The 16,302-nt window shown below is 53.4% G+C and overlaps 7 protein-coding genes across 7 annotated transcripts; 2 read left to right on the forward strand and 5 right to left on the reverse strand.

Annotated features, from left to right (window-relative positions):
• Positions 1–9: 9 nt before the first annotated feature.
• On the forward strand, positions 10–3,422 carry PHACADRAFT_249159 (glycosyltransferase family 39 protein). The gene is made up of 10 exons (XM_007391525.1): positions 10–378; positions 509–661; positions 714–1,315; positions 1,362–1,457; positions 1,510–2,004; positions 2,057–2,214; positions 2,265–2,412; positions 2,468–2,789; positions 2,848–2,866; positions 2,920–3,422. Exons 1-10 carry the CDS (start codon positions 101–103, stop codon positions 3,295–3,297), a joined length of 2,649 nt encoding a protein of 882 aa, XP_007391587.1. The 5' UTR covers positions 10–100; the 3' UTR covers positions 3,298–3,422.
• A 95-nt stretch (positions 3,423–3,517) lies between these two features.
• On the reverse strand, positions 3,518–4,612 carry PHACADRAFT_205188 (uncharacterized protein). The gene is made up of 2 exons (XM_007391526.1): positions 3,672–4,612; positions 3,518–3,621 (listed from the first exon to the last, which is right to left on the reverse strand). The coding sequence occupies exon 1, from the start codon at positions 4,498–4,500 to the stop codon at positions 3,688–3,690; it is 813 nt and encodes a 270-aa protein (XP_007391588.1). The 5' UTR covers positions 4,501–4,612; the 3' UTR covers positions 3,518–3,621; positions 3,672–3,687.
• A 710-nt stretch (positions 4,613–5,322) lies between these two features.
• PHACADRAFT_249161 (uncharacterized protein) lies at positions 5,323–6,554 on the forward strand. The gene is made up of 4 exons (XM_007391527.1): positions 5,323–5,521; positions 5,599–5,697; positions 5,756–5,825; positions 5,875–6,554. The coding sequence occupies exons 1-4, from the start codon at positions 5,358–5,360 to the stop codon at positions 6,394–6,396; spliced, it is 855 nt and encodes a 284-aa protein (XP_007391589.1). The 5' UTR covers positions 5,323–5,357; the 3' UTR covers positions 6,397–6,554.
• A 21-nt stretch (positions 6,555–6,575) lies between these two features.
• PHACADRAFT_249163 (uncharacterized protein) lies at positions 6,576–8,378 on the reverse strand. The gene is made up of 6 exons (XM_007391528.1): positions 7,692–8,378; positions 7,495–7,636; positions 7,373–7,440; positions 7,278–7,320; positions 7,044–7,228; positions 6,576–6,991 (listed from the first exon to the last, which is right to left on the reverse strand). Exons 1-6 carry the CDS (start codon positions 8,313–8,315, stop codon positions 6,953–6,955), a joined length of 1,101 nt encoding a protein of 366 aa, XP_007391590.1. The 5' UTR covers positions 8,316–8,378; the 3' UTR covers positions 6,576–6,952.
• A 164-nt stretch (positions 8,379–8,542) lies between these two features.
• PHACADRAFT_136164 (uncharacterized protein) lies at positions 8,543–10,432 on the reverse strand. Its single transcript, XM_007391529.1, has 9 exons — positions 9,919–10,432; positions 9,796–9,864; positions 9,677–9,742; positions 9,580–9,618; positions 9,476–9,527; positions 9,342–9,424; positions 8,927–8,983; positions 8,791–8,867; positions 8,543–8,718 (listed from the first exon to the last, which is right to left on the reverse strand). The coding sequence occupies exons 1-9, from the start codon at positions 10,144–10,146 to the stop codon at positions 8,706–8,708; spliced, it is 684 nt and encodes a 227-aa protein (XP_007391591.1). The 5' UTR covers positions 10,147–10,432; the 3' UTR covers positions 8,543–8,705.
• Positions 10,433–10,453: 21 nt separating this feature from the next.
• On the reverse strand, positions 10,454–12,536 carry PHACADRAFT_249164 (uncharacterized protein). Its single transcript, XM_007391530.1, is given in 11 exon segments — positions 10,454–10,699; positions 10,753–10,891; positions 10,951–11,095; positions 11,147–11,218; positions 11,277–11,873; positions 11,926–11,994; positions 12,046–12,073; positions 12,164–12,169; positions 12,189–12,225; positions 12,288–12,365; positions 12,504–12,536. 10 exon segments carry the CDS (start codon positions 12,309–12,311, stop codon positions 10,689–10,691), a joined length of 1,128 nt encoding a protein of 375 aa, XP_007391592.1. The 5' UTR covers positions 12,312–12,365; positions 12,504–12,536; the 3' UTR covers positions 10,454–10,688.
• A 579-nt stretch (positions 12,537–13,115) lies between these two features.
• On the reverse strand, positions 13,116–13,984 carry PHACADRAFT_249166 (uncharacterized protein; the record flags this gene model as incomplete). Its single annotated transcript, XM_007391531.1, has 3 exons — positions 13,116–13,704; positions 13,756–13,900; positions 13,961–13,984. The coding sequence occupies 3 exons, from the start codon at positions 13,982–13,984 to the stop codon at positions 13,268–13,270; spliced, it is 606 nt and encodes a 201-aa protein (XP_007391593.1). The 3' UTR covers positions 13,116–13,267.
• Positions 13,985–16,302: the final 2,318 nt, after the last annotated feature.

The raw sequence follows: 16,302 nt of genomic DNA on the forward strand, positions 1-16,302 counted from the left end.
GACCTCCACGTCGATCCCAAAGTTGCCCTTCCTCTACGCTCTCTCGTCCCGCATTTAATCGTATAATATCTCTTATTTTGCTTGGTCTTCGTCACTGGCGATGTCGGCTGGTGTCCGCGTCCGCAGAGCGACATCACCGCCTCCAAGTCTCATTTCCACTGCGCCAAGATTCCCCAACCTCAAGCACGACCACTTGGACGCAGATGAACGGAGAGCGGCAGCCTCTCGGGGATATGGGCCTGGCCGCAAGGGTCAGGGACACGGGCACGCCCCTGGAGGAGTGAACCTCGCGCCGGCTGAATGGAAGTTGCTTGGTGTCGTTGTGCTCATTGCCTTCGGGGTTCGCCTGTTTCGCATATCTCAGCCGGACAGTGTCGTGTAAGTGTTATTCTACAAGTCCCGAAGCTCATGGACCTGCTGGCTACGCCGAACACGTTCAAGTGCTGGCCAGCGGTCTACTGCGCGGCGCTCTCGCACTTGATCGTTACTAACCGCCCTTTGGATGTAGTTTCGACGAAGTTCACTTTGGCAAGTTCGCGTCAAGATATATCCATTCATCTTATTTCGTAGATGTGCACCCACCGCTTGCCAAGCTGTTGATAACCCTTGCGGGATTCATATTCGGTTATGACGGCAATTTTGATTTCAAGGACATCGCAAAGTTCGTCTAATCGCTCATGCCCTGGTATCCTCTGTTTGACCACTCAATTCAGACCATATGAAAATGTGCCGTATGTCGCGATGCGCCTTCTTCCCGCTTTGCTCGGTATCTTCACGGTCCCACTATCGTACCTGACACTTCGTGCCCTCGATTGCCGGGCGACAACCGCACTTCTGGGTTCACTCTTCATTACCTTCGAAAATGGCATGATCACGCAGTCACGACACATCCTCCTTGATTCTCCCCTCATCTTCTTCACCGCCCTGACTGTGTTCTTTTGGGTCGGCTTCTGCAACGAAGATAAACGCGAGCCCTTCACCGAGAGTTGGTGGGTCTGGCTCGGTCTAACGGGTCTTTCACTGGGCGCCGTTGTTAGCTGCAAATGGGTCGGTCTCTTCACCATTGCCACAATCGGTCTCGGAACGATTAAGCAACTGTGGGATCTACTTGGCGACCTGCGTGTCTCTCCGAGACTCTGGATACGGCACTTCATAGCTAGGGCCCTCTGTCTTATTGCCTTGCCCATTCTCTTCTACATGTCGATGTTCTGGATCCACTTCGCTATCTTGTCTAACTCTGGAGAAGGCGATGGTTTCATGAGCTCTGAGTTCCAACATACGCTGCGCGGACGTGGGATGCAGGACACCTATGCCGGTAAATACTGTCCACGGAGGCTCGAACATCGCTGACCGAATTGTAGATGTGGCGTTTGGATCTCAGGTCAGCCTTCGCCATGTCAACACCCAGGGAGGTTATCTGCACTCGCATGCTCATAATTACCCCGGCGGAAGTCAGCGTGAGTATCTTACTTAGCGCTTGTAATTCTACTTCTTATACCTCGAGTGCAGAACAACAGATCACTTTATACCCACACCGTGACTCCAACAATGACTGGCGCATCGTCAATGGCACCGAACAAGGAAACCCCTATGCTGACTGGGATGTTGATCCTATCCAATATGTTACCATCGGAAGTCGCATCAAGTTGCGCCACCTTACTACTGAGAAGTCCCTACACTCACACGACTACCGGCCACCGGTCTCGGATGTCGACTTCCAGCAGGAAGTTTCTGGCTACGGCATGCCTGGCTTTGTGGGTGACGCCAACGACGACTGGATTGTTGAAATTGTCAAAGGCGATCCTAAGGATCCCGAGTCCTGGAAACGGGTCAAGACGCTGAAAACTCATTTCAGGCTGAGACATGCTTTGACTGGATGTCATCTTTTCTCGCACAAGGTCAAGCTGCCAGACTGGGCATACGAGCAACAGGAAGTCACCTGCAATAAGAACGCTGTGATGGCCAACTCGCTGTGGTACGTTGAGACCGCCGAGCATCCTAACTGTAAGAGAATGCTGCACTTTCTATGTACATCCACTAAGCCGTCTATCGCTAGTCCCAGAAGATGCGCCGAAAGTCAACTACCGTAAGCCAGGCTTCCTTAAGAAGTTTCTCGAGCTACAGCAAGTTATGTGGACCACAAACGCCGGTCTCACCGACCGGCATACGTTCGACTCGAGGCCTGACTCCTGGCCTCGCCAGCGTCGCGGCATTGTGAGTGCGCATCCGCTATAGCTGGCCAATCATATTGAGCATGCTCGCAGAACTTCTGGGTCAGGAATAACCGCCAGATCTACTTGTTGGGCAACCCCATGATTTGGTGGCTTAGTACTGCATCGGTATTCAGCTACATCGCAGTTCGAGGCTTCTTGATTCTGCGCGCGAAACGCGGATGCCGTGACTTTGAAAACAGTGCGTCTTTGAGTGTAGTCCTCTTGCGTAGTATTGAGGTGTCTATGTTTTCTAGCAAAGGTGGTCAAATACGACTCGCTCTGCGGCTTCTTATTCCTCGGCTGGACACTGCACTACCTCCCATTCTACCTGATGGCACGCCAGTTGTTTTTGCACCATTATTTCCCCGCATTGTACTTCGCGATTTTGCTCGCGTGTGGCGTTTTTGACCTTGTCACTTCGACGCTCCGTCCACGCATCCGCCTACAGATCGCCGCTGTGCTGTTGATCGTCGCGATCTGGAACTATGTTTACCTCAGCCCGATCGTCTATGGCAACCCATGGACGAAAGCGAAGTGCAGGAGCGCACAGTGGCTCAAGACCTGGGACTTCTCTTGGTATGTATCATTTGAAAAGTGTTCGATACATCCCTGACCTTGTTTACTTCTTCCCCAGCAATGATTTCTTGGACTCCGTAAGTTGTCATCGCCTTCGTCTCACAGGCATTGACTGACATGGACTTCATAGTATTCACAATATAACACCATCGGCGCCGCCACGCCTGCGCCGTCCACTGCGATTCCCTCTGTGGGCGGACGAGGTGCTGTACAAGATATCCTCAACAACCACGTTGCTGCCGAGGTCGACACGACCGTCGTCGACTTCGGACAGGCCGAACCCGGGCGTGACATCTTTGACAAGAAGGTCGATGCGAAAAGCGAGGCGCATACGGTGGCACTCGAGGAGTCGAAGGGTGAGGTTACAGCTGCCGAGCCAGAAATGGACAGCCAGGAGGATGAGGAGCCGAAGAGCGAGACTGCAGCTGCTGAACCGGAGATGGGTAGCCAGGAGGACGAGGCAGAGCGGGCAAGGAAGGAGCTCTTCCCGGATGAGGATCGGGCATGAACTCGGTACGAACGTGTATGCGTCAAGAGATTCCATCGTAATACTGTATCGTGCCACTGCTCTTCACTATCTATTTAGGACTGTCGGACTCAGGGACTCGGAAACGCGGCTTGATTGTGTTCAATAAAAAACGCTCCACACCTAAAATTGTCGGGTGTCTGGGCGGGGTGCGGCGGGTCAAATCTCTCTTCGCTATGATATGTCCGGCCCGATCGAAAGTGGAGTCCTAAACTTTTCTTATTCTAACACTGATTTCTAGTGATACTGTTCTTCTGCTTAGTACGTAACTGCACATAGCCGTTGAGGGCATGCCTACTCTGCACTCTGCAGAGGAAGGTCAGCCACCGGCAGAAGGAAGTATAGGTACAACGTACTTTCAATATGCCACGGTCAAGCGTGGCAGATCATCTCGCCGTGCAACATAGCGAACCACCCATCCTCTGCCTGGCTCCAGCTTCTCCAAGCCTGCGACAGGCGCTCCAGGTCCTCAGCAGATGCACCCTCCCTGGCGGCACCCTTTGCAAAGTCAGACTTAACGATGCGGTCCGCCCAGAGCCCACCCCACCAGGCGCGCTCCTCCGGCGTGCTGAAGCACCACGTCGCGGCTGAGCAGGTGGTACGAGCAGGGTCAAAACCCGCTTCGCGGGCCCACGCCTTGATGCGCCGACCAGCGTCGGGCTCGCCACCGTTGCCCCGGGCGACGCGATCGTAGAGCTCGGCCCACTCGCGGAGACCCGAGTCAGGGAACCAGGTGAACGTGGCTCTGTCGCTCTCGCGTGAAGCGACGATACCACCAGGCTTAGCGACGCGGCGCATCTCGCGCAAGGCGAGTACGGGATCTCCGATGTGCTGCAACACCTGGTGCGCGTGGACGATGTCGAATGTGGCGTCTGGGAAGGGCAGCGCGTGGGCATCGCCCTGGAGGAAAACGACGTTCGTCGCTTCGCGCTCGGCGGCGTGCGCACGAGCCTGCTCGAGGATTTCGGCGTTGTACTCGATGCCCGTAACATGTCCTCCAGGGACATAGTTGGTGAAATCAGCGGTGATAGTGCCGGGACCGCATCCCACGTCGAGGACTTTGAGACCTGGCTTGAGGTGCGGGATGAGATAGGCGGCCGAGTTGTCGACTGTGCGCCATTTATGCGCACGGAGAGCAGACTCATGCGAGCCATGGGTGTATATTGCCTGTTTTTGAGCCGCCATCGTATGGTGGAGTGAAGGTGCACAGACAAGCAGCTGGTAGCGATACGAGTGTGGCGTTCACTTTGATCATCGCGCGCGCTGAAATAGGTTTCTCATCGCCGCGTAAAGTCACGGAGAGTCACGTATCTTGCGGCCCTGAGAACCTTAGGATGTGGCCGAGTATCATACTTAAGCTACGGCCCGGCTATACGCGGATGACTGTACTCTCTTACATGCATAATTGACCCACTCAAAGACAATGACGTGTTCGGGCCAATTCATGTACTCACGCTTACTTTATACACGTCTTTACTTTACGCGTATTCTCATTGTCTACTCGCGAGCCGAGCTCAGCAGCCCCGTGTGCGCCGTATTATTGCGTTCGATGTCGCTTTCACGCTGTTAAGACGAACGCTGATAAGTATTTCGTACAACGTAACCCCAGCTGTTCCTCAGGCCTCAGCAATCGTAACGTCATACTAAGACATGTATAGACTTTGTCGCGACTTTATTGCATGACTTTGCGAGATTGGCCAGTTTCGGCGCGCATTCCAGGACTTCGAACATATCAAGCCCGCTGCAATGGGCAGTAGTCCTAGAGATTAGGCCAAAGAACACTATCCTCGTTAGCTGCACCCAGGGCATAGAATGTTTTTTTAAAATGGAGCTGTTCAGTACAATACATCTTAGTATATCACTGCCCCGTAACGGCAGTCCCTTCGAGGCATCACAGCATTCGCGATCTGTGGAACATCGATTGGCGATCGTTCCGCAGCGCCGCCTTTCTCCAGCTTGTCCACTTTCTTCTATCACCTTTACTACATTACGCTCCTCACTTCAGCCATCTCACAACGGCTCCTACAATACAACTGCGCGCCATGAGCTCCCAGCAAGTTGCGACTGACCCAAACTACAAGCCTCCTCCTGGCCGCTTGGGCAATTTGACCCCGCAACAGCAGGAGGCTCTCGATAAGCTGCGCACAGAGATACAACAGGAGGAATGGTTTGTGTCAGAACGGATGGACGATCCCATGCTACTCAGGTACGCACACAGCCCTTTCGACTTGCGCGATGAGGGTGTTGCCCTACCACGCGACCACGAATTGACATTCATGCCAGATTTCTGCGGGCCCGGAAATTTGACGTAGTCAAGGCAAAGGAAATGCTCAAGAATGCCGAACAATGGAGGAAAGAGTATGGTGTAGACGACATCGTCGAGTGAGTATGCCTCGGCATGATAGCTGTCCCACCGTCCTCTGACGCTCCCTTGGCACAGGAACTTTGACTTTCAAGAAAAGACTGAAGTCGACAAGTACTACCCGCAATACTACCACAAGACCGACAAGGTGTGTTTACTCCGTGTCTCCGCTGAACATCACTGACATCGTGTCCTAGGACGGCCGCCCAATATATATTGAGAAACTAGGCAAGATCGATTTCAAGGCTCTCTACGCGATCACGACTATGGACCGCCAACTAAAGCGGCTCGTGTGGGAGTACGAGCGTTGCGTCACCGACCGCTTCCCCGCGTGTTCCCGCGCCGTTGGGCACCCGGTCGAGACGTCCTGCACAATCCTCGACCTCGCAGGCGTAACAATCGCTAACTTCTACCGCGTCAAAGACTACGTTTCCTCCGCGAGTTCGATCGGCCAGGACCGCTACCCGGAGACGATGGGCAAATTTTACATCATCAACGCCCCATGGGCATTCCACGCCGTCTGGTCCGTTATAAAGCCCTGGCTCGATGAAGTTACTGTTTCCAAGATCGACATCCTCGGGAGCTCCTACAAGGATAAGCTGCTCGCACAGATCCCCGCGGAGAACCTCCCCAAGGACCTCGGTGGCGCCTGCAGCTGCTCTGGTGGCTGCTCCCTCAGCGATGCCGGTCCCTGGCGGGAGAAGGAGACCGAGCAGTAGAGACGGGGGCGACGTTTTCTATTCGATGTACTGTAGCAGTTTAATGGAGTTTCGGATGACGTTACTTCTCTGTTCCTGTTTCTTTCACTAGCTCGCCATATGAGTAGGTACACAAGGGCTCATGCCAATGACTACTGAATACTGTAATCTTATTTGACAAAGGTGGATATGTTTCTTGGGGGTACAATATTCAGCGCGCTCTAGCAGAAACCTCTCGAGTCATCCGCTGTTTATTTTTCTTCATGCTACATGGTGGTTGGGGCGGTGCATATAGATACGTAGGTTAAGATGAGGCCGGGAGCTGCAAGTTGAGTCGCAGCAGGTAGATGGTACAATACCCAACATCCTGTGTGTGAGCAATTATGTGAGAGTAGGACGTGCAAGCTGTACGAGGGACTGGTGTAAGGGAGGGGTAGAAGTTGGGTAGTGCAGGTTGAAATGCAGGGTCGTGGTAGATGAGCGCAGAGAATATACACAATACAAGACGAAGAAGAATCAAAGGGGCTTATCCGAAACCCAGAGATCGTCCAAGATCGTCCTAGCGGGCCATTTTGACTCATACAATGTCCCAGAGCTCTTCGAGCGCACAACAGAACTGCAGAGTGTGAGCAAAAGCTGGACAGGAAAGACCATGACAAGTGACGCACCTTGCCACAGGCGACCGAGGCACTTAATGGGTAGTCGCTGATACTGATCTTTTGATCGACGACGCCGTCAGCGAAGTCATCCTTGCCTCGTGCCATGGCACCGACAAAGACAGCGACGGAATGCGTCTCAGGCAGCGTAGGCAGAAATTTGGACAGCCGGATAGTGGGAGCATCACCAGAAAGAGCTTTCTCGCAGATAAGTGGCAGACCCTCGGGATACTTCAGAGCACTCACTGAGCTTGATCGTGTTCACGGGCAGGTGATCAGTGACGGGATTCTGAACACATGATGAGCGTGTATTTGTAGTACAGGCTGACAGCAGGGCGCACCTTGATCACCTTGAGCAGCTTCTCAGGGCCGTTCTGGCCGCGAATGGAAAGCTTGTGAAGGAGTTGCACTGGAAGGAGAAGGTCAGCACCCTTACGCGAGCGCAGCTAAACTTTTTACGTACCCATGAGGCCACTGAATCGCTTGAACGTACGTGGTATTCTAACATGAGGGTTTACTTCGATGAGCACGCCCTTGGCGGTGTGGATGTAGATCTGGAGTAGGCCAGCTTTGTTAAGTGGGGAATCAAGGAGCGTCAAAAGGCACTGCAAATTGTCATCTGAGTCAAAGAGCAAGCACAACGAGGTTTATGATTCGCACCTGGTGTGTAATGTCGGGTCTAGCGTCCGCAATGTCCCTCCCGGTTTTCGCCAGAATGCCCTGGTGGTCGTCACAGTTGAGCAGGGCATACTTCACGTCTCCCTCCCTGCCATTCTTGCTGCGTCCGCCACTGCTCACACGGTATGCCTCCAGGCACGCCTGCTCAAGGATGACAAAAAGCCTCCGCTGGTTGGATGCAACGCCGCCCTTTGGTACGTGCGCCTGTACTGGCAGCATATGTGGGTTGGCGGGAGCGGGCATGGGGCTTTTGGATGGCATGATTGCGGCAGTTTTGCGTGCTCTGTTCTGAGGCAGCGGCTTGGTCGGTCGGTCAGCGTTAGTCTTGTTTTGCGAGAGAACAGTCACAGGGGACGTGGGAGAGGAGGAACGAGATGAGCTCGAAGAGTTTTCGTCGATCTGCATGCCTTCCTTTTCGAGCTCTGCCTGCTCGTCTTCGGCCAATCTCCTCCGCTGGTGCGTCCGTTCGTGTGCTGGCGTCGACTTGGGGCGTGGCGGAGCGTGCAACGACATGGTGCGAGCTTTCTCGGACGGTAGGGCGACTGGGCTGGCGATATCCCCAGAGAGGGACTGGCGACGCCGGCGAGCAGAAGTATCGACTTGCATTCTTCAGGCTGAACTGTAAATGATGAACAAGAGAGAAACAGCAACGAAAAAAGAAGAAAGGGATAGAGGAGAAGGAGGAAGTTGAGGAAAGAAAAGAGAGTTGAGTACTATAAACTTCTGCCAATTATACCGAAAGCATCAAAGCACATTTGACGCTAGCTTGATCCCCGTATTCCTGGCTCAAAGCTCGAACCTCATCCACGCCTGCGGACCAGTCTGGTCTATATCTTCGAAATGAAACCGAAAACTCATATTGTGTCTGAACTACGTCTTGAAACATGGTATAATGGCGTGGAAAGTTTACAGCCGGCGGCCTCCCAACTCGTAGGCCGGGTATTCCAAACCAAAGCAGACCGCCCGGATCGTGGGTAAAATCAGCTCACATGCCGTTTACAAGCAATACCTGAGGGCGGGTGCATTTGAACGAAGTAGATGTATGAGCGGAGATCATGCGTGATAGGGTCCTTCAACTCACCTTCGTTCACCGAAGTCGCCGAGACCAGGTATAATGTACGCCTTCTCGTTGAGACCCTGGTCTATCCAACCCGTGATCTGGGACCGAGGAGATGAGCCAAGCCAGCGTCGTGGGCTACTCACGGGCTTTTACTCACAACACGCGTGGCAGGGAAGCGGCCACAAAACGTCTTAAGTCCCTCGGGTGAGGAAATCTGTTGGACCCAACGGACGACCGACATTAGTGGCAGGGAAATTGCAGTTTAGACCGGTTAATCAGCGACTCTTTGGGCACCTTCAGTGACGTCCCAGTGTTCTCCATACTCCTAATTGGTCATTCATACGACACTGGCTATGCAGGCCTTCCGTGCATAAAAACTGTCGGCGTGGTGATGTGTACATCCGGCAACAGCCAAAAGAAGAAAGCAGCCAAGCGGCGATCCGCTCTGTTCCACTCCGCCAGCACCTACTGGTAGGCACAGTAGGAGCTTCCACGGCACAAGTCTGTGCATGTGCTCGTTTTTGGCAGATGTACACATCAACACGTACACTACCGCAAGCGAGGCCACCTACCAGGTTGACGAAAATGATCCGCTCTTCTGGCACGCCGTGCTCCTTTAGCACCTCTACTGCCTTAATGGCAGAACCGCCGGTCGCTATTGCGAGATTGAACGGCTCTGCACAAGAGAAATAAGTGAAGCACGTACCTAGCATCGGATCCAGGAGAAGCACGTAGCGCTGCGCGATGTCCTGCGGGAACTGTACAGCAACAAGCTTAGCATACGGCACCAGGCGGGCCAGGGGCACGCACCTTCGAGTAGAACAGCTTTGGCTGTGCCGTCTCTTCATCCTGCAGGGAGTGAGCACAGTCACAGGCGGGCAGGCGTCTCCAGTAGACGCATACACACCCTTTGGATGAGGATCTTGCCGATGCGCACGCTGCGGCAGACCTCGCGCAGGCCGGCCTCCATCGCCTTGCGGCTCTGTCAGTCACCTCGTTTCTGTTTACGCGAACACGAGCACGCACCTCGCCCGCGCGTAGGATAGACACGCCACAGATTTTCCCCTCAAAGCCGACCCCTTCGTAGACGGCCCCCTGTGCACGAGGCTCAACGTCACGCACACGAGCAAGGCAAAGGAGCAAGCACACCGTTGGCGTTTCGACTGTCTTTGGGATTACTGGCAGATGGTTCAGTCCCTCCTCGACCAGAAGTCGGATGATACGGTCGGAGTAAAACAAAAAGTCTCCTCTGCTTGTGTTCTTGTCCCTGATGATTGTGTAAAGGGCTTCAAGTTGAGCGGTCTGAGGTAGCGTAAAGACGTTAGGTGGGAGGGAGGCAGGAGTACTTTGGGAGGAGGGCGCATGTTGGACAACCATGAGGCAGAGTTTGTGAGGACAGTAGATGAACGTCGGCGAGTTGTCTGGGACTGCGACGAGGGGTGTGAGGAGTTGTGATAATAGGGCCTGGCCAAGACCTGCTAACCGACTCTATCAGCAGTGCACGTTAGTATAGCCTCCGACGATCTCGTGACATTCGGCTCCGTACCTGGTTGAAGCTCGTGTGAGTGTCGAAGATGACACCGGACAAAAAGCCGCAACTCACGCCCAGCGAGGTACAGCAAGGCGCTAGCCTTACCGCTCCCATTAATATTCTCGTTTGCGCACGCACACACACACACATCGACTCGAGTCCGTACCAGTAGTATATTGATTTACAAATTCCGTAATACTTCTTCGCGTTCAACTATGTAAAACCGCACCTCACCCAACACGGGAATACGGCAAAACAGAAGGTGTCAAGATAGAGCCGAAACCGTGCACTGGAACTAGAGGAAAGGTGACCGAGGGCGTAACGTAGCGTATGTGGATTTCTACTGCATCGACTTTCATTAACCTCTCCATCACTTTTCGTGCGGCGCTTAGAAGCACTCTGCGAGGCCTAATTAGCAGCGGTAATGACGAGACGCAGAGAAGGATACGTACTGCGGTGAACAATACCAGGGCCAGACTCGTCGTATTCCTGCTTCGAGCACCAGAGGTTCTGGAAAGTAGACAGCGACGCGAGAATGGAGCCACCAATCCAGACAGAGTACTTGCGCTCAGGAGGAGCAACGATCTTGACCTGTGTTGCCGTGCAGCATTAATAGCTAGTCGATCGCGTTTAAACTCATCAAGACTAACCTTCATGCTTGAAGGCGCCAGGGCAGTAAGCTCCTTTTGCATACGATCAGCGATACCCGGGAACATGGTGGTACCACCGGAGAGGACGATGTTGCCGTAGAGATCACGACGAATGTCGAGATCGCACTTATAGATGGAGTTATAGCTACACTTACATGTTAGCTATAGGCTCAGGGCCATAGATGATGATGCTTACGTCGTTTCATGAACACCCGCAGCTTCAAGACCCAAGAACGCAGGTTGGAAGAGGGCCTCTGGCGCACGGAAACTGACCAATCGCAGATAAGCATTCTTAGCGCCCGATCGGACCGGAAACCATAACATACCGTTCATTGCCAATGGTAATGACCTGACCATCTGGGAGCTCATACGACTTCTCGATAGCGGACGATTGCGCAGCAGTCTGGAGCTCCTGCTCGAAGTCGAGTGCGACGTAGCAGAGCTTCTCCTTAATGTCACGGACGATTTCGCGCTCGGCGGTGGTGGTGAAGGGGTATCCGCGCTCCATCAGGTTCTTGACGAGCAGTTCCGTGAGATCACGGCCAGCGAGGTCGATACGGAGGATAGCGTGGGGAAGCGCGAAACCCTCGTAGATGGGCACCACGTGCGTGACACCATCACCGGAGTCGAGGACGATACCCGTTGTACGGCCGGAGGCGTACAACGACAGAACGGCCTGAATGGCGACGTAGAACGCTGGTGCATTGAAAGTCTCGAACATGATCTGAGTCATCTTTTCACGGTTAGCCTTCGGATTAAGAGGGGCCTCCGTGAGAAGGACCGGGTGCTCCTCTGGCGCGACACGAAGTTCGTTGTAAAAGGTGTGGTGCCAGATCTTCTCCATGTCATCCCAGTTGGTGACAATACCATGCTCGATGGGATACTTGAGGGTCAAGATTCCACGTTTCGACTGGGCCTCGTCACTGGTAGCGGGAATAAGGAGGAGGATTAACGATACTAGGCCTGCTTACTTACCCAACATAAGAGTCCTTCTGACCCATTCCCACCATCACGCCCTGGTGGCGAGGACGACCAACGATGGATCTGTGGGCCTATGTTGACACGTCAACTCTGAGACAGTAGCGATATACTTACGGGAACACAGCACGGGGGGCATCGTCACCTATGACGAGCACTCAGAACATGATCTACGCGTAATGGACAGTGGTTGAGCATACCAGCGACTGTATGGGCATAAAATTAGTGGGGATCGCAGCGAGAGGGGAGAAAATACGTACAGCCAGCCTTGCACATGCCGGAACCGTTGTCAATAACCTACGCGATCGCGGAGGGTGAGACTTGTACAAATCGCGCTCAAAACCAGCCAGTGTACGTACAAGAGCAGCGACTTCGTCCTCCATTGTAGTGTACTAGTCGATTGGGTTGATGTAGAAAGTGATGTGTGCTGGGATGTCCTATGACGCGGCGTCCCGGTTTAAGTAGAAGGACGGATGATGGCGGTGCAGATGGCGCAGCAAAGCGCAGGTGCGGTGACAGAATGTCAGTATGGGGCTGCGGAACGTCCAAGACAACGAGTAGGACACTTCACCGACCTTGTGCAACGAAGCGAGCGATGAGGGGCTTGGGCAAAGGGCGATGAGCTGTGCTTTCGCCAGCATACGCTACATCAATTCCTTATCGGATCGACTTTAGGGCAAGCTTAGGCGCACTTCGCTACATTTCCGGAATTCATCCCCTGGCCCGTATCATGGCAACCCAGGTAACGAGTAAATAATGATGCCACAGACTTGCTCCACCCGCTGAAGCCGTGCACACTCGCCGTGGTCAAGCTGAAAAGGCTGAGCTGTGCAACGCACCCTCTGTGAAGGTGCCAAGCGGCAGCATCACCACGCAGGGCATCTCTTGCTGCGCCGGACGGCCTTGGTTTGAGAAAAACATAGGCCCATACACTGCGCAACGTTAAAACGAGGCGTGAAGAGTGTTGGATCTTGGCGGGACAGAACGTCCCATGGAGCCCGTAGGCGTCTGCTTCTGGGGGACCAATGCAGCCCACACCGACAGCGCTTTGCGCCGTCTCTAAGCCACCTATCGCTGCGGAAACTTTCCACGCATGTAACATGCGACGCAGTCTCCGGCAGCCGGTATGCTGTCAGCCCCAACACCAGTGGCGACACGATCAGGACCGGCGCAGACATTCATCCCAATAGCAGGAGTATCAATATAACCCTATGTTGCCGGTAACGCTACTTTTGGCATGAAGTGACAGCAGTGCGATATTTGTAGTAGTACAGATATAATGCATGAGTGAAGAGACCAGTAGTACGACGACATGCAATTGAGAAACCGTATTTGCATACTAGACAGAAGGTCCCCTCATGTGCCCTCTCGAATGCGGCGGCCGCAGAAACCGAGTATCGGACTGCTCACTCAGCCGCGCATAACTTTCATCACGCCCGTGCTCGTGTCCGGGGCTCGTCTTCGAGTTTGACGACCGCCGACGTGTGACCGACTCAACGACTTCCCGCAGACTGGGCTTCGACGACACCGCAGCACCGTACACGGTATTCCACAGCGATCTCTGGCTTGATGTTGTCTTGGAGCGTTGTAAGGGGCTCGAGGGTCCCTTAACCGTCGCTTTGCGGCGTGGTGGCTCAGGTGGCGGCGCGCACACGATCTTCTGCGAGGGCAAAATATCGTGGAACGACGTCGCCGACGTCCATGACTCTGGAACGCCTTTGACCTTCGTCTGCAGCCGCGGCGGACTGTTGGGCATCAGCCGTATCGGCTCATCATCTGCAGCTGGGAGGTTAGTGGGAGGTAGGAGGTCGCACGATTGGCGAATACCTTGTCCCTTCTGCGGCCGCGAGATGAGGGTGAGCGTGCCTCCGTACTCGTTACCCTCGTATATGCAACCATCGCTGTCGCGGAACGTGTAACGTTGTGTATCTGAGTCATAGCCTATGCGTTCCATCCCGGCGGGCATGTGAGGCTGCGCAGTGAGCCTAGCACGTCAGCCTCCGCTGTCGTTCGGTCGCAGGGGAGCACTTACACCATCGTCTAGCCAGCGTCCCATGTCTGGATGTAGTGGTAGAGGAAGAGTTCGTCGTGGGTAATACCGAAGTCGCAAGTGGGACCGAGACCCGACCCGGCGTTCTTTGGCCTTTTTATCTTGTCCATGCGTGTAACTTGTCCATGCGTGTAACACCGACCGTACAGTGTGCTCAGGAGCAAGGCTGTGTAAAATGCTACCGGCAACTATGAGACATATTGCCTAGCTTTTCCTAGCACCGGTGATACCACTTGTTGCGTAGACCAAAACTCGAAGTGATTCAGAAAAAATACCGAGTTCAATGGCGCTAAGAGGGGCCAAGTGATGGCAGCCTCTCAATGTAAAGACTTAAGCGAAGACCCCATGTACTCCATACCGTCGTCGATTATGCGACAGGTGGACCGCAGGAAACATGAGAGGGCAATGTATGTCAGAAGATAGAGGGTGTTAACAGAGTTTTTCCCCAAGGGTCGCACAGGGGCGAGGGCTCGGAGACATTCCAAGACATACGCGTGCAGTGATGCGAGACAAAAGGGGTTGAGACACGAGATGCGCATTGAAGTTGCAAGTGTTGACACTCATACGAGCAGCTATGGACCCTGCGCATGCGCTTACAGTCACTCAGAGTAGACTACCAGAGCAGGATCTCTAACGGTGGATCAGCATGTTGGCAGTGTGGATGGCTCACTTGCGTATATATCTTCTCTCGACTACCTCTGGAGAATAGAAGGACACTTACATTTCGGCATCTTTGTCGAAATGTTCGGCCCACATATAACCGTGCAATTAGTCTTGTTTGACTTACCCTGAGACCCCTTCGAGGCCTCGGTACGCAGCATGCCGGCCGGAAGCATCTAAGCAGCATTGTGCCGCCAGTAAGCCTGCGTGCTGTATGCCCACTTTGCAACGTATGGGAGGACGAAGTTCACCAGATGTAGATTGATATACCTTGTTACATTACTGCCTACCACAGAAATATACTCTGAAGAAGCCTGAGCGAGGCATGCGTGTGGTCGTCCGAGCGCGCGATCCTGGTAAGTGCATCGAAATGCCTCTTTGGCTGCGAGGATCCATGGCCCGGACCTTCGCCTCAGATTGATGCACTTCAGCTGGCAGCAAATATTGAAATTTGAGAGACTTGCTCACGCGCGTTGTTTGAACTCAGAGACACAACCTGCAATTATCTAAAGCTGGTGGCAAGCACTGGCCACGTGTCGTACAGCAACCCTCCACACCGAAGACTCTACACTGGATGGAGCTGTCTCCAGGGTACTGCGAAGAATGGGCGACACCCCGCACTAGTGACCGAGTGTCAGCAACTAACAATCCAACTGGACTGAGCTACGACAAAGCTGAGGAGACGGACGAGAGGATTGTGAGTGAGGAAAGACCAGCTCGAGTCTGGCTTGTTATTGAGCAGTACGAGCTCCTTATATACATGTCAGACTGAGTATCTAGAATATCCCACAAATATACAAAGGTGTATAGAAAGCGAAAGAACACTATGGAATCCGGGAGAACCATCCGGAATGTGTAATATTCATGACATTACCCTCCGTCTAGAATCGTGTCCTCACGATTATTGCCCGGTCGATCCAAAGCCTCCCAATCCTCGTTGAGTTTCCGTTAAACTTGACACCTCCTCGATATCGCATGATGCAATGCGTTCTAAAATGACTTGTGCGATCCGGTCTCCGGCGTGTATCAGGAAGGGTTGATTGGTGGAATTGATCAACACTACGCGTACTTCTCCAGTGTAATCTCGATCTACGACTCCAGCCCCAACATCTATCCCTTTGACTGATAACCCACTTTGTGGCGCAATTCGTGCATAAGTTCCGTGGGGAGCGCGCATTGCTATACCGGTGCTGACAATCTTGCGATCTCGTGCTAGTATCTTAACGCTTTCAGCCAAGTAAAGATCAAACCCAGCAGATTCTTCGGATCCTTGCTTCGGGAGAATCCCACCCATCCATTGTATCAAAAGAGTGGTATCACGCGTGAGTATGTGAACAGGTCGTGTTAATAGAGGGGGGATTCAAATCATCATGGGCGCGGGTTTGTCGGGACGTCTAGCATGGAATTCCTGAAGGAGTTCTTAACAATTGGTCAAGTTCGCCCGTGATTCCCAGGAACGGCGATCGCCGTGGGGGCTGTTCTTCCAGAGCACCTGATACTCTAGGTTTCCGTTCCGATCACGTCGTGAATCAAGAATGTCTTCGACTTCCCATTCTTCTTCGCCATTTACGAGGTCAGGGACTATCAGTTCTTGTCGTTGTGAGGGATACGTAGGTTCTTTGAAGGGACTAAGGAGACTCTCATTGAAAACGGGGTGTTGTTTC

This window comes from Phanerochaete carnosa (assembly GCF_000300595.1).
Source record: "Phanerochaete carnosa HHB-10118-sp unplaced genomic scaffold PHACAscaffold_2, whole genome shotgun sequence".
NCBI classification, from domain to species: domain Eukaryota; kingdom Fungi; phylum Basidiomycota; class Agaricomycetes; order Polyporales; family Phanerochaetaceae; genus Phanerochaete; species Phanerochaete carnosa.